At 52.0% G+C, this 21905-nt stretch overlaps 1 protein-coding gene across 1 annotated transcript in view; it reads left to right on the forward strand.

Annotated features, from left to right (window-relative positions):
* The first annotated feature begins 355 nt into the window (after positions 1-355).
* ABCF2 (ATP binding cassette subfamily F member 2) overlaps positions 356-21905 on the forward strand; it is a 58306-nt gene continuing 36756 nt past the window's right edge. Inside the window, exons 1-3 of the mRNA XM_056554127.1 lie at positions 356-370; positions 909-1269; positions 12705-13153. Coding sequence (XP_056410102.1) covers positions 356-370; positions 909-1269; positions 12705-13153 — 825 coding nt within the window. The remainder of the gene's footprint in view (positions 371-908; positions 1270-12704; positions 13154-21905) is intronic.

The following is a 21905-nucleotide window of genomic DNA, read 5'->3' on the forward strand; positions in this document are numbered from 1 at the left end:
TTCTGCTCAGACTTCTTTCTTCGCTGAGATACCAAAAGAAAAAATTCCCACACAGTAGGTCCTACGCCAAAAGACATAGATTGAATTCACAAAGAAAGGCATCAAACAGGACATATATATCAAAAAATATACTTTATTAACATAAATCCAAAATGACAAGACATTTAAAATAATTTAAAAGATACATATACAGTAACAATCATAAATCCAAAAATGCTGAGAGAAAGTCGGGGGCTACGCATATCTGCCAGAAAAGGGGTTAAATAACCATATGCATAATAAATATTGACTCCCGTGGGCTAAATGGAATGGACTACTGCTCATATATCATATATTAGAGTCGGATCAAGCAAGTATGCTCGGACCACAGGTAAGTACAACAATCACAGAGCAGACAATACCCCAGGGAATCAGTAGAGCATTACATATAGGGCAAAACCAGAACTGGACAGAGATAACAGAATATGTGACGAGTGGCGGGTGGCTGTGACGCTGAACTCCTTGCGCCACTCGTCACATATTCTGTTATCTCTGTCCAGTTCTGGTTTTGCCCTATATGTAATGCTCTACTGATTCCCTGGGGTATTGTCTGCTCTGTGATTGTTGTACTTACCTGTGGTCCGAGCATACTATGCATATTTAACCCCTTTTCTGGCAGATATGCGTAGCCCCCGACTTTCTCTCAGCATATTTGGATTTATGATTGTTACTGTATATGTATCTTAAATTATTTTAAATGTCTTGTCATTTTGGATTTATGTTAATAAAGTATACTTTTTGATATATATGTCCTGCATAAATATCGCCTTCATGTGAGTCGCTTTGCCAAGCCTCTGTTCATCTTTTCTGTCACTGGACAAAATTTGGACTGTAGAGTGCTATATCGCACGGAGTCTGTTCTTTTGCAGGTGGGAGTCTTGCATAAGGAAAGGATTGAATTCTTTGTTCTACCACATTGTACGTCCCAGATACTTCTCGGTCTTCCTTGGCTCCAGCGTGGTAGAATCTATCCTTTGTCAGTCCCGGAGACTGAAGCCATGCAAGAATACATCCAAGAGAACCTCCAAAAAGGATTTATCCGGAAATCCTCTTCACTGGCCAGAGCGAGGTTCTTCTTTGTGAGCAAGAAGGATGGTTCTCTCCATCCGTGTATCGACTACAGAGGTCTCAACAAGATCACGGTCAAGAATCTTTTTCCTCTTCCTTTGATCTCAGAACTTTTTGATCGTCTTCAGGGGGCCAAAGTCTTCTCCAAACTGGATTTACGTGGTGCCTACAATCTGATTCGAATTCGAGAGGGAGACAAATGCAAAACGGCTTTCAACACCCGAGATGGACATTTTGAGTACCTAGTGATGCCTTTTGGCCTTTGCAATGCTCCAGCTGTTTTCCAGGAATTCGTCAATGATATCTTCTGCGACCTCCTCTATACCTGTGTAGTCGTTTATCTTGATGACATACTGATTTATTCTTCCATCTTGGAGGACCATGTTGCTCACGTTCGTCTGGTCCTACGACGCCTCCAGAGAAATCATATCTATTCCAAACTGGAGAAATGCATTTTTGAAAAATCCAGTCTTCCTTTTCTTGGCTATATTGTCTCTCATCAAGGATTGCAAATGGATCCAGTAAAACTGTCTGCGGTTTTGGATTGGCCTCACCCTACCGGTCTTCGGGTTATTCAACGTTTCCTGGGATTTGCAAACTACTAGCGTCAGTTCATCCCACATTTTTCTTCTGTGGGCACTCCCATTATAGCTCTCACCAAAAAGAGCACTAACCCTATGTTGTCGTCGGCTTACTTGTGCCGTGAGTAGAGTACCATTTGCATGAATAATTAGGCCTGAGGTGCGCCTGGATGGCTGTAAAGGGTATCCTAAAGAAAGGGGGATACCCTGAGAGTAACTGTAGAAAAAAAAGGGGAGGGAGGGTGGGGACACCTTGCCTGCTGCCGACAGCACCTGTGTGGATCAGGTGGGTATATAAAGACCAGACTCCTCCCACAAATTAGGTTAACTGTTTCAGCTAACCTCCACTTGTGGTCGGCTTACTTGTACCGTGAGTAGAGTACCATTTGCAAGAATAATTAGGCATGAGGTGTGCCTGGACGGCCGTGGTATACTGTGTGACATAAGCATGGAACACTATGTGGAAGGTAAGTGTGGTATACTGTGGGACATCAGCATGGAACACTATGTGGAAGGTAAGTGTGGTATACTGTGGGACATAAGCATGGAACACTATGTGGAAGGTAAGTGTGGTATACTGTGTGACATAAGCATGGAACACTATGTGGAAGGTAAGTGTGGTTTACTGTGGGACATAAGCATGGAACACTATGTGGAAGGTAAGTGTGGTATACTGTGTGGGACATAAGCATGGAACACTATGTGGAAGGTAAGTGTGGTATACTGTGGGACATAAGCATGGAACACTATGTGGAAGGTAAGTGTGGTATACTGTGTGGGACATAAGCATGGAACACTATGTGGAAGGTAAGTGTGGTATACTGTGGGACATAAGCATGGAACACTATGTGGAAGGTAAGTGTGGTATACTGTGTGGGACATAAGCATGGAACACTATGTGGAAGGTAAGTGTGGTTTACTGTGGGACATAAGCATGGAACACTATGTGGAAGGTAAGCATGGTATACTGTGGGACATAAGCATGGAACACTATGTGGAAGGTAAGTGTGGTATACTGTGGGACATAAGCATGGAACACTATGTGGAAGGTAAGTGTGGTATACTGTGTGGGACATCAGCATGGAACACTATGTGGAAGGTAAGTGTGGTATACTGTGTGGGACATCAGCATGGAACACTATGTGGAAGGTAAGTGTGGTATACTGTGTGGGACATAAGCATGGAACACTATGTGGAAGGTAAGTGTGGTATACTGTGTGGGACATAAGCATGGAACACTATGTGGAAGGTAAGCGTGGTATACTGTGGGACATAAGCATGGAACACTATGTGGAAGGTAAGTGTGGTATACTGTGTGGGACATAAGCATGGAACACTATGTGGAAGGTAAGTGTGGTATACTGTGTGGGACATAAGCATGGAACACTATGTGGAAGGTAAGTGTGGTATACTGTGTGGGACATAAGCATGGAACACTATGTGGAAGGTAAGTGTGGTATACTGAGTAGAGCATAAGCATGGAACACTATGTGGAAGGTAAGCATGGTATACTGAGTGGGACATAAGCATGGAACACTATGTGGAAGGTAAGTGTGGTATACTGTGAGACATAAGCATGGAACACTGTGGAAGGTAAGCATGGTATACTGAGTGGGACATAAGCATGGAACACTATGTGGAAGGTAAGTGTGGTATACTGTGGGACATAAGCATGGAACACTATGTGGAAGGTAAGCGTGGTATACTGTGGGACATAAGCATGGAAGGTAAGCGTGGTATACTGTGGGACATAAGCATGGAAGGTAAGCGTGGTATACTGTGGGACATAAGCATGGAAGGTAAGTGTGGTATACTGTGTGGACATAAGCATGAAACACTATGTGGAAGGTAAGCATGGTATACTGAGTGGGACATAAGCATGGAACACTATGTGGAAGGTAAGTGTGGTATACTGTGGGACATAAGCATGGAACACTATGTGGAAGGTAAGCATGGTATACTGAGTGGGACATAAGCATGGAACACTATGTGGAAGGTAAGTGTGGTATACTGTGGGACATAAGCATGGAACACTATGTGAAAGGTAAGCGTGGTATACTGTGGGACATAAGCATGGAAGGTAAGCGTGGTATACTGTGGGACATAAGCATGGAAGGTAAGCGTGGTATACTGTGGGACATAAGCATGGAAGGTAAGCATGGTATACTGAGTGGGACATAAGCATGGAACACTATGTGGAAGGTAAGCGTGGTATACTGTGGGACATAAGCATGGAAGGTAAGTGTGGTATACTGTGGGACATAAGAATGGAACACTATGTGGAAGGTAAGTGTGGTATACTGTGGGACATAAGCATGGAACACTATGTGGAAGGTAAGTGTGGTATACTGTGGGACATAAGCATGGAACACTATGTGGAAGGTAAGTGTGGTATACTGTGTGGGACATAAGCATGGAACACTATGTGGAAGTTAAGCGTGGTATACTGTGGGACATAAGCATGGAACACTATGTGGAAGGTAAGTGTGGTATACTGTGGGACATAAGCATGGAACACTATGTGGAAGGTAAGTGTGGTATATTGTGTGACATAAGCATGGAACACTATGTGGAAGGTAAGTGTGGTATACTGTGGGACATAAGCATGGAACACTATGTGGAAGGTAAGTGTGGTATACTGTGGGACATAAGCATGGAACACTATGTGGAAGGTAAGTGTGGTATACTGTGGGACATAAGCATGGAACACTATGTGGAAGGTAAGTGTGGTATACTGTGTGGACATAAGCATGGAACACTATGTGGAAGGTAAGTGTGGTATACCGTGGGACATAAGCATGGAACACTATGTGGAAGGTAAGCGTGGTATACTGTGGGACATAAGCATGAAACACTATGTGGAAGGTAAGTGTGGTATACTGTGGGACATAAGCATGGAAGGTAAGCGTGGTATACTGTGGGACATAAGCATGAAACACTATGTGGAAGGTAAGTGTGGTATACTGTGGGACATAAGCATGGAAGGTAAGTGTGGTATACTGTGGGACATAAGCATGGAACACTATGTGGAAGGTAGGCGTGGTATACTGTGTGGGACATAAGCATGGAACACTATGTGAAAGGTAAGTGTGGTATACTGTGGGACATAAGCATGGAAGGTAAGTGTGGTATACTGTGGGACATAAGCATGGAACACTATGTGGAAGGTAGGCGTGGTATACTGTGTGGGACATAAGCATGGAACACTATGTGAAAGGTAAGTGTGGTATACTGTGTGGGACATAAGCAAGGAACACTATGTGGAAGGTAAGTGTGGTATACTGTGTGGGACATAAGCATGGAACACTATGTGGAAGGTAAGTGTGGTATACTGTGTGGACATAAGCATGGAACACTATGTGGAAGGTAAGTGTGGTATACTGTGGGACATAAGCATTGAACACTATGTGGAAGGCAAGTGTGGTATACTGTGGGACATAAACATGGAACACTATGTGGAAGGTAAGTGTGGTATACTGTGTGACATAAGCATGGAACACTGTGGAAGGTAAGCATGGTATACTGTGGGACATAAGCATGGAAGGTAAGCGTGGTATACTGTGGGACATAAGCATGGAAGGTAAGCGTGGTATACTGTGGGACATAAGCATGGAACACTATGTGGAAGGTAAGTGTGGTATACTGTGGGACATAAGCATGGAAGGTAAGCGTGGTATACTGTGGGACATAAGCATGGAAGGTAAGCGTGGTATACTGTGGGACATAAGCATGGAAGGTAAGTGTGGTATACTGTGTGGACATAAGCATGGAACACTATGTGGAAGGTAAGCGTGGTATACTGTGGGACATAAGCATGGAACACTATGTGGAAGGTAAGCGTGGTATACTGTGGGACATAAGCATGGAACACTATGTGGAAGGTAAGCGTGGTATACTGTGGGACATAAGCATGGAACACTATGTGGAAGGTAAGTGTGGTATACTGTGGGACATAAGCATGGAACACTATGTGGAAGGTAAGTGTGGTATACTGTGGGACATAAGCATGGAAGGTAAGCGTGGTATACTGTGGGACATAAGCATGGAAGGTAAGCGTGGTATACTGTGGGACATAAGCATGGAACACTATGTGGAAGGTAAGTGTGGTATACTGTGGGACATAAGCATGGAAGGTAAGTGTGGTATACTGTGGGACATAAGCATGGAACACTATGTGGAAGGTAAGCGTGGTATACTGTGGGACATAAGCATGGAAGGTAAGCGTGGTATACTGTGTGGACATAAGCATGGAAGGTAAGTGTGGTATACTGTGTGGACATAAGCATGGAAGGTAAGTGTGGTATACTGTGTGGGAACATATGGCAGTACTGGGTTTTGATCCTTATCTGCTATTGCAACTGAGTGGAAATGCGATCATGTTGATGCAGTTGTGTAGAATGTCACCGTGACACAGGAGGCTTAAGTGATGCCAGTACCCTGGATGAAATGAATACGTGTTATCCTAGATGAACCGTATGAGTGATAAATGCAGGGAAACATGGCGTGTATGGTAACGTAACACAGAACACTGTAAGGAAACATAAGTGTGGCACATTGTGAAACGAAAATGTGAAGTACCATGTGGTAACATCAGCAAGAACATCCTATCACACCTGACCTCCAACATGAACAAATGTAAAAGCGATGCCATGATAACAGCCTAACATACTACACCTGAGAACCATGTGCTGTGACAGCTTGAAATACCTGCCCTGCATACATTAATGAAGCCTAACGTGACAGAACTAAAAACAAGACAAATGTGACAATAAAGCTATGAAACATCCACAGACGCAGCAGGTGGGCGCACAGTATATTCTATGGTGACATAACCCGTACGGGACTATGTGTATGTAATATAAAGTATACAAGTTATATGAATGGTGACATAAAACAATACAGTAGAGACATATGGTGTATCTACGATAAGTGACATAACCATGGTGACGCATAACAGTATACTGACGGCAACTTATACTAAGGGATGTATACATGTTGTACATATAACGGTGACAAACACAGTAAATAAATGCACTGGCGATGTATAACAGTACAATGTATAATGACAACTTATACATGGCCTATAAGTGGAGGACATGTCTGAGATAGAGCTCGGTCCTGGGCTGCAGCATGAAAGAGCGTACAGATGGGGGGACACAGCAGAAGAGACTCCAGTGAGGGGACAGTACAGAGTGAAGTTGTGAGCATAAGAACACAGTCAAAACACTAACACTAGCAGGAATATGGAGCCCAATGCTGTGAGGGTTAAACCTGGAGATTCAGCAGCCTGTGCTGCTCTGTCAGCCCAAACACATCCTCCTGCTGCAGTCAATTATGTGTATAAGCCACCGCTGTCACCTCCTGACTTTATAGAGACCTACTACGAGTGATCTCTGTAGACTAAGAGATTGAGGCAGGAAAGAGTTAACCTGAAATATGCAAATTACCTCACTGCCAGCAGGCCAGGGCTGGAGCCTGCACAGCTACATGTACTTACTGCATGTTTACTGCATATTGTAGGAGCGAGAGGTTGCTGCTTCACAGCCTGCAGCATGAAAGGTACCGTGAGACATTACCGTACTCCCTGCATCATAGTTAGGATAGCGGACAGTGCCTCTCTGCGACATATGCAATCAAACCTCCCGCCAAGGCCACAGCATCCGGTGCAATGACGTCGTGCCTGCTGCCGACAGCACCTGTGTGGATCAGGTGGGTATATAAAGACCAGACTCCTCCCACAAATTAGGTTAACTGTTTCAGCTAACCTCCACTTGTGGCCTCCTGAGGCCGTGGAGGCTTTCTCCAGCCTAAAGTCTGCCTTTGCTTAAGCCCCCGTGCTATTGTTGGGTCTATAATATTCTGATATATTGACCGCTATATCTACACTCATATGCCTTTGCTAAAATGCTATATGCTATTGCTAAATATTGCAGAAGAACTTTGCTTTCCTTATTTCAAGACATTTCAGCTGCTCTTTGCCCGTAATTAAGACTAGAACCTTGAGATGGAGTCTATGGATACAAGAAACATAAATGACTTATGCTACGCCACGCTCAAATGACCAATCGGCATATAGAACGATGCATAGTTTTACCCTTTTACCCTCCCCTTTTTTTTGTCAGATTGTAAAAACTAATGTGATTTTCGGATAATAAAAAGAACTCCCTGGAGTCCGTACCGAGGAGGGAATTCATACCAACCTGGCCTGGTGTGAATTTTCTCATGTCGACGCTCGGCAAAATAGTACAGCGGTTGTCACTCACAGTTTAAGGCCGCACATTAACCCATCCTTAACACTATCAAGACCAGATCCGGGAAAACCTTTTGCCTTAACCCCTTAAGGACATAGGGCGTATCCATACGCCCCCGTTTCCGAGTCCTTAAGGACCGAGGGCGTATGGATACGCCCTGATCATTTCCGGCCCCCACCGCTAGCCGGAGGGGAGCCGGATGCCTGCTGAAATCGTTCAGCAGGCATCCCGGCATATCGCCCAGGGGGGTCATTATGTCCCCCCATGTCGGCGATTGCCGCAGATCGCTGGAAAATTCAGTCCAGCGATCTGCGGCGGATTCCGGGTCAATCGGGTCTCCAGTGACCCGATGACCCGGAATTACTGGCTGATCGGGGCCGTCAGAGACGGCCCCGAACAGCCAGAGTCTGCAGGAGTGAGGTGGCACTGGTGCCACCTCACGATCGCCCTGATTCGTCGGCCGGATTACCGGCCAACCAATCAGGGCGCCTGCTGCGGGTGTCACTCCCGCAACCCGCTCCGCCCCTCTTCCGGAGGACGTGAGCGGGTGCGGGAAGACGACCCCCGGTGCTGGGGACCCCGATCCCCGGCGTCCCTGTTGGGATCGGGGCCCCAGGAGCAGCGGCGGAGACGACGAGGGACTGACCTGTGCGGCTGGATCGTTGGAGGTGAGTGACAGCCTCCTGCTGTTGCTTAGCAACAGCTCCCAGCATGCAACAAGGGCATGCTGGGAGCTGTAGTTATGCAACAGCAGGAGGCAGACCACCACAACTCCCAGCATGCCCTTATGGGCATGCTGGGACTTGTAGTTTTGCAACAGCTGGAGGCACATTCTTTCTATGTAAAAATGTACCTTCAGCTGTTGTGTAACTACAACTCCCAGCTTGCACAATCAGCTAAAGTGCATGCTGGGAGTTGTAGTGGTGCATCTGGTGGTTGCATAACTACAACTCCCAGCATGCCCGTTGGCTGTCGGTGACTGCTGAGAGTTGTAGTTTTGCAACAGCTGAAGGCACACTGAGTTAAGTAGTAAACCAGTGTGTCTCCAGCTGTTGCATAACTACAATCCCCAGCATCCCCAGCCAATGTAGTATGCCTCCGGCTGTTGCATAACTTCAAGACCCAGCATGCCCTTCCGCTGTCCGTACATGCTGGGGGTTGTAGCTTTTGCAACAGCTGAAGGCACACTGGTTGCAAAACACTGAGTTTGTTACCAAACTCGGTGTTTCACAACCTGTGTGTCTCCAGCTGTTGCAAAACTACAACTCCCAGCATGCACTGATAGACCGTACATGCTGGGAGTTGTAGTTTTGCAACAGCTGGATGTTTCCCCCCCCCCCCAATGTGAACGTACAGGGTACACTCACATGGGCGGAGGATTATAGTAAGTATCCGGCTGCAAGTTTGAGCTGCGGCAAATTTTCTGTCGCAGCTCAAACTGCCAGCGAGAAACTACTGTGAACCCCCGCCCATGCGACTGTACCCTAAAAACACTACACTACACTAACACACAATAAAATAAAAAGTAAAAAACACTACATATACACATACCCCTACACAGCCCCCCTCCCCTCCCCAATAAAAATGAAAAACGTCTGGTACGTCACTGTTTCCAAAACGGAGCCTCCAGCGGATGCAAAACTACAACTCCCAGCATGCACTGATAGACCGTACATGCTGGGAGTTGTAGTTTTGCAACAACTGGATGTCCCCCCCCCCCCCCCCCCCCCAATGTGAACGTACAGGGTACACTCACATGGGCGGAGGATTACAGTAAGTATCCGGCTGCAAGTTTGAGCTGTGTCAAATTTTCTGCCGCAGCTCAAACTGCCAGCGAGAAACTACTGTGAACCCCCGCCCGTGTGACTGTACCCTAAAAACACTACACTACACTACCATAAAATAAAAAGTAAAAAACACTACATATACACATACCCCTACACAGCCCCCCTCCCCTCCCCAATAAAAATGAAAAACGTCTGGTACGCCACTGTTTCCAGAACGGAGCCTCCAGCTGTTGCAAAACAACTACTCCCAGTATTGCCAGATAGCCACTGACTGTCCAGGCATGCTGGGAGTTTTACAACAGCTGGAGGCCCCCTTTTTGGGAATCATTGGCGTAGAATACACCTATGTCCACCCCTATGCAATCCCTAATTTAGGCCTCAAATGCGTATGGCACTCTCACTTTGGAGCCCTGTCGTATTTCAAGGCAACAGTTTAGGGCCACATATGGGGTATCGCCGTACTCGGGAGAAATTGGGCTTCAAATTTTGTGGGGTATTTTCTGCTATTACCCTTTTTAAAAATGTAAAATTTTTGGGAAAACAAGCATTTTAGGTTAAAAAAAAATTTTTTTTTTACATATACAAAAGTCATGAAACACCTGTGGGGTATAAAGGTTCACTTAACCCCTTGTTACGTTCCCCAAGGGGTCTAGTTTCCAAAATGGTGTGCCATGTGTTTTTTTTTTGCTGTCCTGGCACCATAGGGGCTTCCTAAATGCGGCATGCCCCCAGAGCAAAATTTGCTTTCAAAAAGCCAAATGTGACTCCTTCTCCTCTGAGACCTGTAGTGCGCCAGCAGAGCACTTTTCACACCCATATGGGGTGTTTTCTGAATCGGGAGAAATTGGGCTTCAAATTTTGGGGGGTGTTTTCTGCTATTACCCTTTTTAAAAATGTAAAATTTTTGGGAAAACAAGCATTTTAGGTAAAAAAAAATTTTTTTTTTACATATACAAAAGTCATGAAACACCTGTGGGGTATAAAGGTTCACTTAACCCCTTGTTACGTTCCCCGAGGGGTCTAGTTTCCAAAATGGTGTGCCATGTGTTTTTTTTTTGCTGTCCTGGCACCATAGGGGCTTCCTAAATGCGGCATGCCCCCAGAGCAAAATTTGCTTTCAAAAAGCCAAATGTGACTCCTTCTCCTCTGAGACCTGTAGTGCACCAGCAGAGCACTTTTCACACCCATATGGGGTGTTTTCTGAATCGGGAGAAATTGGGCTTCAAATTTTGGGGGGTGTTTTCTGCTATTACCCTTTTTAAAAATGTAAAAATTTTGGGAAACCAAGCATTTTAGGTAAAAAAAAATAAAAAAAATGTTCATATATGCAAAAGTCGTGAAACACCTTTAGGCTATTAAGGTTCAAATTACCCCTTGTTACTTTCCCCGAGAGGTCTAGTTTCCAAAATGGTATGCCATGTGTTTTTTTTTTTGCTGTTCTGGCACCATAGGGGCTTCCTAAATGCGGCATGCCCCCAGAGCAAAATTTGCTTTCAAAAAGCCAAATGTGACTCCTTCTCTTCTGAGACCTGTAGTGCGCCAGCAGAGCAATTTTCACCCCCATATGGGGTGTTTTCTGAATCGGGAGAAATTGGGTTTCAAATTTTGGGGGGTATTTTCTGCTATTACACTTTTTAAAAATGTAAAATTTTTGGGAAACCAAGCATTTTAGGTAAAAAAAAAATTATTTTTTTTACATATGCAAAAGTCGTGAAACACCTGTGGGGTATTAAGGTTCACTTTACCCCTTGTTACGTTCCCTGAGGGGTCTAGTTTCCAAAATGGTATGCCATGTGTGTTTTTTTGCTGTTCTGGCACCATAGGGGCTTCCTAAAGGTGACATGCCCCCCAAAAACCATTTGACGCTCCTTCCCTTCTGAGCCCTCTACTGCACCCGCCGAACACTTTACATAGACATATGAGTAATGTCCTTACTCGAGAGAAATTGGGTATCAAATACAAGTAAAAATTTTCTCCTTTCTTCCCCTTGCAAAAATTCAAAAATTGGGTCTACAAGAACATGCGAGTGTAAAAAATGAAGATTTTGAATTTTCTCCTTCACTTTGCTGCTATTCCTGTGAAACACCTAAAGGGTTAATACACTTACTGAATGTCATTTTGAATACTTTGGGGGGTGCAGTTTTTATAATGGGGTCTTTTATGGGGCATTTCTAAGATGAAGACCCTTCAAATCCACTTCAAACGTGAACTGGTCCATGAAAAATAGCGAGTTTGAAAATTTTGTGAAAAATTTCAAAATTGCTGCTGAACTTTGAAGCCCTCTGGTGTCTTCCAAAAGTAAAAACTCATAAATTTTATGATGCAAACATAAAGTAGACATATTGTATAGGTGAACCCCAAAAAAAAATATTTTGAATATCCATTTTCCTTACAAGCAGAGAGCTTCAAAGTTAGAAAAATGCAAAATTTTCATTTTTTTCATCAAATTTGGGGATTTTTCACCAAGAAAGGATGCAAGTTACCATAAAATTTTACCACTAAGTTAAAGTAGAATACGTCACGAAAAAACAATCTCGGAATCAGAATGATAACTAAAAGCATTCCAGAGTTATTAATGTTTAAAGTGACAGTGGTCAGAATTGCAAAAAACGCTCCGGTCCTTAAGGTGAAAAAGGGCTCGGTCCTTAAGGGGTTAAAGGTTGATGCTTCCTCCGTTGGAGCAGGCGCCATTCTTACCCAGAAAAGTGCCAAGGGTAAAACTGTGACCTGTGGTTTCTTTTCTAAAACCTTCTCGCCAGTGGAGAGAAACTACTCCATCGGAGATCGTGAACTGCTTGCTATAAAGCTCGCCTTAGAGGAGTGGCGACACCTGTTGGAAGAATCTCCTGATCCGATCAGTATTTATTCTGATCACAAGAATCTTCTGTATCTTCAGTCAGCCCAATGTTTGAACCCTTGTCAGGCAAGGTGGTCTTTGTTCTTCTCCCGTTTTAATTTTTTCATTCATTTCTGTCCAGCTAATAAGAATATCAGAGCTGATGCCCTCTCCAGATCCTCTGATGTGGTGGGTTTGGATCCTACTCCAAGACATATTGTCCCTCCTGATCGTCTGATTTCTGCAGCTCCTGCTGATCTCCTGCAGCGGCCTCCTGGTAAAACTTTTGTACCAGTCAGATTGAGATGCAAAGTTCTAAACTGGGGTAATTCTTCCTTATTGGCTGGCCATCCTGGAGAACGCAAGACACTTCTTCTAATCTCCCGACACTATTGGTGGCCACGTCTGGAACACGATGTCTCTGAATTTGTGCGTTCCTGTGACACTTGTGCTCGAGACAAGACCTCTCAACAGAGACCCGCAGGACTTTTGCAGCCATTGCCCATCCCTGAGATTCCATGGACTCACATCACTATGGATTTTATTACCGACCTTCCATCATCACACAATAACACAGTCATCTGGGTTGTGGTAGATCGGTTTTCTAAAATGGCTCATTTTATTCCTCTTCCCGGGCTCCCATCAGCTCCACAACTGGCCAAGCACTTCTTACTTCATATCTTCCGTCTTCATGGTCTTCCAGAAAACATTGTCTCGGATCGTGGAGTACAGTTTGTGTCCAAATTCTGGCGAGCCCTTTGTTCCTGTCTTGGCATCAGTTTGGATTTCTCCTCTGCTTACCACCCCCAGTCCAATGGCCAGGTGGAAAGGGTAAATCAAATTTGGGAGACTTATATACGCCATTTTGTTTCGGCTCGTCAGGACGACTGGGTGGATCTTCCCTTGGCAGAATTTTCCTACAATCAGAAGGACTCTGAGTCTACAAAGACATCTCCGCTTTTTATTGTTTTTAGTCATCATCCCTGCTCCCCCCTTCCAGTTCCAGTCTCCCAGCTGTAGATGAACTTGTCAGAGACTTCTCCATTTGGCGACAGACTCGGCAATCATTATCTCTGGCTTCCTCCCGAATGAAGACTCAAGCAGACAAGATAAGAAGATCTCCTCCATCCTTCTCTCCTGGCGATAACATCTGGTTATCTTCTAAATACATTCGGGTTACAATCCCAAGTTACAATCTTGGTCCTCGTTTTCTGGGTCCGTTCGAGGTTTTACAAAAGATCAATCCAGTTTCATACATGCGAGTCCCAGCCTGTCACTCACCTCTGTCCCCGGCCTCTGTCCCTCAGCTCCGACACACGTGCCCCCGCCTCCTAGCGCGCACGTGCCGGAGCTTTGAAATGTAAAGGGCCAGTGCGCCCGTAATTGGTATTAACACCTGCACCATTGTTATAAGTTTTAGCTCCTCCCTAGTACCCCTGCCGGATCTTTGTTTGCCTTGCGCCTTAGAGATAGCAGTCTTAGTGTTTCCTTGCCATGTACCAGACCTTTGTATTCCATGACCCGACTGTGTTTCTAGCCACCAGCCTATTGACCTTCTGCTACCATACTGACTACGCTCCTGTGCCGCCTGCCCTGACCTTTAGCCAGTCTGACGAGTCATGCCAGGGGTAGCAACATGGGTGTCACCTGCTGCAGCAGGTCCAACCCGCCTTGCGACGTGCTCTGGTGAAAACCACCTTAGACTCCGCTCCCTGGCACGGCCCGCGTCATCTGCCCCACAGGTCCAGCGGATCCACTACATCACCCGCTCCAGACTACCGTGGTATTACGGATCTACTGCTCCCTGGGTACCTTCCGTCTGTGGTGGGTCTTACAGTATTGTTACATCGTCACTCTTACTGTCTCTTGTGATAACAGCGTGGGCGTGTGCAATATCCTGGCAGACACGCCCCTTTCTGGTGTCACAGGGGAGGCGGCCGCCCGCGCTGTAGAAGTGTGACAGCTGAGCGGATGTGATGTCAGACGCCGATTCATCACTACACCAAGCGAGTGAGGCCGGACATCTCCCTGCACACTAACAGGCACGCGTCATTACCCCAAATCATTGCAGCTAACCGAGAGTTAACCATTAGAGCTCCGCTCTGCATTATCTCTTTATACTGCTCCAGGCTCTGAACCACGTCCTTCTTCCCTTTACAGTGGACTATGAATATGTTGCTGAACTTTGGATAACCTTGTATGTGGCCATTAGGGACAGTGCAGTTTTTCTTTTCCCTTCTAGGTGGAGTCCCTATTGGTCGGCCTTTGTCTTGCAGGTCCCGGTCACATTTATTATACATGAATATGTTTTGTTATGTGGAGTTCTGCGGACCACATAGTCCTTGCTGCTTACATTGATTGTTGTATGAATATATATCTACCCTGCTTCATTACAGTTGTCTTCATTTTCTTATGTCAGTCTTGATATTGTTCATTATACTTACCCCCTGATGAAACCAACATAGACCTGTTGGCAGAAACACGTTGGTGGTGTAATTAGTATATATGGGGCCCCTGGTGTGCGGCTCCTCTGGGCTGGCTGGGCCCCGCAAAACCCAGAGTGTGCCGAGTTATTGATAAATCTTTGGACCGAGATTGTGATACTTTATTACACTTGGACACTGGGTTTTTCTAATAAAGTTGGGTTTTAGCACACGTCCCTAACACTTACCTTCCCTAAGTGTTTTTTTTGTATACTCTATACAACTAGTCAGAAGTGAACAAAATTGACCCCCCCCTCCCCCTCTCTCCTGACTAAACACACTGACCCCACCCCCCCCCCCCCCGCCCCCTGACGGGACACACTGACCCCCCCATCTCCTAACGGGACACACTGACCCCCGACCACCTGACGGGACACACTGACCCCCCCCCATCTCCTCAGGGGACACACTGACCCCCGCCCCCTGACGGGACACACTGACCCCCGACCACCTGACGGGACACACTGACCCCCCCATCTCCTAAGGGGACACACTGACCCCCCGCCCCCTGACGGGACACACTGACCCCCGCCCCCTGACGGGACACACTGACCCCCCCGCCCCCCTGACGGGACACACTGACCCCCCCCCATCTCCTAAGGGGACACACTGACCCCCCGCCCCCTGACAGGACACACTGACCCCCGCCCCCTGACGGGACACACTGACCCCCCCATCTCCTAAGGGGACACACTGACCCCCGCCCCCTGACAGGACACACTGACCCCCCGCCCCCTGACGGGACAACACTGACCCCCCACCCCCTGACGGGACACACTGACCCCCCCCATCTCCTAAGGGGACACACTGACCCCCCCCCCTGACAGGACACACTGACCCTCCCCCGCCCCTGACGGGACACACTGACCCCCCGCCCCCTGACGGGACACACTGACCCCCCGCCCCCTGACGGAACACACTGACCCCCCCCCCGCCCCCTGACGGAACACACTGACCCCCCGCCCCCTGACGGGACACACTGACCCCCCCCCCCCCTGACGGAACACACTGACCCCCCCGCCCCCTGACGGAACACACTGACCCCTCCCCCTAACTCCTAACGGGACAACACTGACCCCTCCCCTATCTCCTAACGGGACACACTGACCCCCCCGCCCCCCTGACGGGACACACTGACCCCCCACCCCCTGACGGGACACACTGACCCCCCCCCATCTCCTAACGGGACACACTGACCCCCCACCCCCTGACGGACACACTGACCCCAAGACCCCCTGACGGGACACACTGACCCCCCCCACCCCATGACGGGACACACTGACCCCCCACCCCCCCTGACGGGACACACTTACCCCCCCACCCCCTGACGGGACACACTGACCCCCCCTATCTCCTAACGGGACACACTGACCCCCCCCTATCTCCTAATGGGACACACTGACCCCCCACCCCCTGACGGAACACACTGACCCCTCCCCCTAACTCCTAACGGGACACACTGACCCCTCCCCTATCTCCTAACGGGACACACTGACCCCCCGCCCCCTGACGGGACACACTGACCCCCTCCCCTATCTCCTAACGGGACACACTGACCCCCCGCCCCCTGACGGGACACACTGACCCCTCCCCCTATCTCCTAACGGGACACACTGACCCCCCCGCCCCCTGACGGGACACACTGACCCCCCACCCCCTGACGGGACACACTGACCCCCCCATCTCCTAACGGGACACACTGACCCCCCCGCCCCCTGACGGGACACACTGACCCCCCACCCCCTGACGGGACACACTGACCCCCCCCATCTCCTAACGGGACACACTGACCCCAGACCTCCTGACGGGACACACTGACCCCCCCCACCCCCATGACGGGACACACTGACCCCCCCACCCCCTGACGGGACACACTTACCCCCCACCCCCTGACGGGACACACTGACCCCCCCCATCTCCTAACGGGACACACTAACCCCCCCCCCACCCCCTGACGGGACACAATGACCCCTCCCTATCTCCTAACGGGACACACTAACCCCCCCACGCCCTGACGGGACACACTAACCCCCCCCCCTATCTCCTAACGGGACACACTGACCCCCCCTATCTCCTAATGGGACACACTGACCCCCCACCCCCTGACGGGACACACTGACCCCCCCATCTCCTAACGGGACACACTGACCCCAGACCCCCTGACGGGACACACTGACCCCCCCATCTCCTAAGGGGACACACTGACCCCCCGCCCCCTGACGGGACACCTGACCCCCCCGCCCCTGACGGGACACACTGACCCCCCCCCATCTCCTAACGGGACACACTGACCCCCTGACGGGACACACTGACCCCCCCATCTCCTAAGGGGACACACTGACCCCCCGCCCCCTGACGGGACACACTGACCCCCGCCCCCTGACGGGACACACTGACCCCCCCGCCCCCTGACGGGACACACTGACCCCCCCCATCTCCTAACGGGACACACTGACCCCCCCGCCCCCTGACGGGACACACTGACCCCCCCACCCCCCTGACGGGACACACTGACCCCCCCCCCCCCCCATCTCCTAACGGGACACACTGACCCCAGACCCCCTGACGGGACACACTGACCCCCTGACGGGACACACTTACCCCCCCCACCCCCTGACGGGACACACTGACCCCCCCCCATCTCCTAACGGGACACACTAACCCCCCCACCCCCTGACGGGACACAATGACCCCTCCCTATCTCCTAACGGGACACACTAACCCCCCCACCCCCTGACGGACACACTGACCCCCCCCATCTCCTAACGGGACACACTGACCCCAGACCCCCTGACGGGACACACTGACCCCCCCACCCCATGACGGGACACACTGACCCCCCCACCCCCTGACGGGACACACTTACCCCCCACCCCCCTGACGGGACACACTGACCCCCCCCATCTCCTAACGGGACACACTAACCCCCCCCACCCCCTGACGAGACACACTGACCCCCCACCCCCCTGACGGGACACACTGACCCCCACCCCCTATCTCCTGACGGGACACACTGACCCCCCCCACCCCCTGACGGGACACACTGACCCCCCCCCCCCCCCCATGACGGGACACACTGACCCCCCCCCCACCCCCTGACGGAACACAGTGACCCCTCCCCCTGACTCCTAACGGGACACACTGACCCCTCCCCTATCTCCTAACGGGACACACTGACCCCCCGCCCCCTGACGGGACACACTGACCCCCCACCCCCCTGACGGGACACACTGACCCCACCAATCTCCTAACGGACACACTGACCCCCCGCCCCCTGACGGGACACACTAACCCCCCACCCCCTGACGGGACACACAGACCCCCCCCCCCATCTCCTAACGGGACACACTGACCCCAGACCCCCTGACGGGACACACTGACCCCCCCCCACCCCATGACGGGACACACTGACCCCCCCACCCCCTGACGGGACACACTTACCTACCCCCCACCCCCTGACGGGACACACTGACCCCCCCCATCTCCTAACGGGACACACTGACCCCAGACCCCCTGACGGGACACACTGACCCCCCACCCCCTGATGGACACACACTAACCCCCCCCCCCACCCCCTGACGGGACACACTGACCCCCCCCCCTATCTCCTAATGGGACACACTGACCCCCCACCCCCTGACGGGACACACTGACCCCCCCACCCCCTGACGGGACAACACTGACCCCTACCCCCCAATCTCCTGACGGGACACACTGACCCCCCCACCCCATGACGGGACACACTGACCCCCCCACCCATGACAGGACACACTGACCCCCACGCCATGACGGGACACACTGACCCCCCCCCACCCCATGACAGGACACACTGACCCGCCACCCCATGACGGGACACACTGACCCCCCCATCTCCTAACGGGACACACTGACCCCCCCACCCCCTGACGGGACACACTGACCCCCACCCCCCTATCTCCTGACGGGACACACTGACCCCCCCCCCACCCCATGACGGGACACACTGACCCCCCCACCCCATGACAGGACACACTGACCCCCCACGCCATGACGGGACACACTGACCCCCCCCCACCCCATGACAGGACACACTGACCCGCCACCCCATGACGGGACACACTGACCCCCCCATCTCCTAACGGGGACACACTGACCCCCCCACCCCCTGACGGGACACACTGACCCCAGACCCCCTGACGGGACACACTGACCCCCCCCATCTCCTAACGGGATACACTGACCCCCCCGCACCCCCCTGACGGGACACACTGACCCCCACCCCCTATCTCCTAACGGGACACACTGACCCCCCACCCCCTGATGAGACACACTGACCCCCCCCCCCCCCTATCTCCTAATGGGACACACTGACCCCCACCCCCTATCTCCTGACGGGACACACTGACCCCCCACCCCCTATCTCCTGACGGGACACACTGACCCCCCCCCACCCCCTGACAGGACACACTCTGACCCGCCACCCCCATGACGGGACGCACTGACCCCACCCCCTATCTCCTAACGGGACACACTGACCCCCCACCCCCTGATGGGGCACAATGACCCCCCCCGCCCCCTGATGGAACACACTGACCCCCCCACCCCCTGACGGTACACACTGACCCCCCCTCCTATCTCCTAATGGGACACACTGACCCCCCCACCCCCTGACGGGACACACTGACCCCCCCCCAACATCTCCTGACGCGCCACACTGACCCCTCCAGCCCCTGATGGGACACAATGACCCCCCCGCCCCCTGATGGGACACACTGACCCCCCACCCCCTGACGGGACACACTGACCCCCCCACCCCCTATCTCCTGACAGGGACATACTGACCCCCCCACCCCATGACGGGACACACTGACCCCCCCCACCCCCTGACGGGACACACTGTCCCTCCCCTATCTCCTAACGGGACACACTGACCCCCCCACCCCCTGATGAGACGCACTGACCCCCCCCCCCTATCTCCTAATGGGACACACTGACCCCCCACCCCCCTGACGGGACACACTGACCCCAGACCCCCTGACGGGACACACTGACCCCCCACCCCATGACGGGACACACTGACCCCCCCACCCCCCATGAGGGGACACACTGAACCCCCCACCCCCTGACGGGACAAACTTACCCCCCACCCCCTGACGGGACACACTGACCCCCCCATCTCCTAACGGGAAACACTAACCCCCAGCCCCCCCACCCCCTGACGGGACACAATGACCCCTCCCTATCTCCTGACGGGACAACACTAACCCCCCCCTATCTCCTAACGGGACACACTGACCCCCACCACCCCCTGACGGGACACACTGACCCCCCCACCCCCTGACGGGACACACTGACCCCCCACCCCTGACGGGACACACTGACCCCCCACCCCCCTGACAGGACACAATGACCCCCCCCGCCCCTGATGGAACACACTGACCCCCCCCCACCCCCTGACGGTACACACTGACCCCCCCTCCTATCTCCTAATGGGACACACTGACCCCCCCCCCACCCCCTGACGGGACACACTGACCCCCCCCAACATCTCCTGATGCGCCACACTGACCCCTCCAGCCCCTGATGGGACACAATGACCCCCCGCCCCCTGATGGGACACACTGACCCCCCCACCCCCTGACGGGACACACTGACCCCCCACCCCCTATCTCCTGACGGGACATACTGACCCCCCCCACCCCATGACGGGACACACTGACCCCCCACCCCCTGACGGGACACACTGTCCCTCCCCTATCTCCTAACGGGACACACTGACCCCCCACCCCCTGATGAGACACACTGACCCCCCCCCCCCTATCTCCTAATGGGACACACTGACCCCCCACCCCCTGACGGGACACACTGACCCCAGACCCCCTGACGGGACACACTGACCCCCCAACCCCTGACGGGACAAACTTACCACCCCCCACCCCCTGACGGGACACACTGACCCCCCCCATCTCCTAACGGGGAAACACTAACCCCCCCACCCCCTGACGGGACACAATGACCCTCCTATCTCCTGACGGGACACACTAACCCCCCCCTATCTCCTGACGGGACACACTAACCCCCCCCTATCTCCTGACGGGACACACTGACCCCCCCACCCCCTGACGGGACACACTGACCCCCCCACCCCCTGACGGGACACACTGACCCCCCACCCCCCTGACGGGACACACTGACCCCCCCCACCCCCTGACGGGACACACTGACCCCCCCCGCCCCCCTGATGGAACACACTGACCCCCCCCACCCCCTGACGGTACACACTGACCCCCCCCCCTATCTCCTAATGGGACACACTGACCCCCCCCCCCCCACCCCCTGGCGGGACACACTGACCCCCCCCCCAACATCTCCTGACGCGCCACACTGACCCCTCCAGCCCCTGATGGGACACAATGACCCCCCCCGCCCCCTGATGGGACACACTGACCCCCCACCCCCTGACGGGACACACTGACCCCCCACCCCCTATCTCCTGACGGGACACACTGACCCCCCCCCACCCCATGACGGGACACACTGACCCCCCACCCCCTGACAGGACACACTGCCCCTCCCCTATCTCCTAACGGGACACACTGACCCCCCACCCTCTGATGAGACACACTGACCCCCCACCCCCTATCTCCTGACGGGACATACTGACCCCCCACCCCCACCCCCCATGACGGGACACACTGACCCCCCACCCCCTATCTCCTGACGGGACATACTGACCCCCCCCACCCCATGACGGGACACACTGACCCCCCACCCCCTGATGAGACACACTGACCCCCCCCCCCCATCTCCTAATGGGACACACTGACCCCAGACGGGACACACTGACCCCCCCACCCCATGATGGGACACACTGACCCCCC

This window comes from Hyla sarda, unplaced genomic scaffold (assembly GCF_029499605.1).
Source record: "Hyla sarda isolate aHylSar1 unplaced genomic scaffold, aHylSar1.hap1 scaffold_571, whole genome shotgun sequence".
Taxonomy (NCBI): Eukaryota; Metazoa; Chordata; class Amphibia; order Anura; family Hylidae; genus Hyla; species Hyla sarda.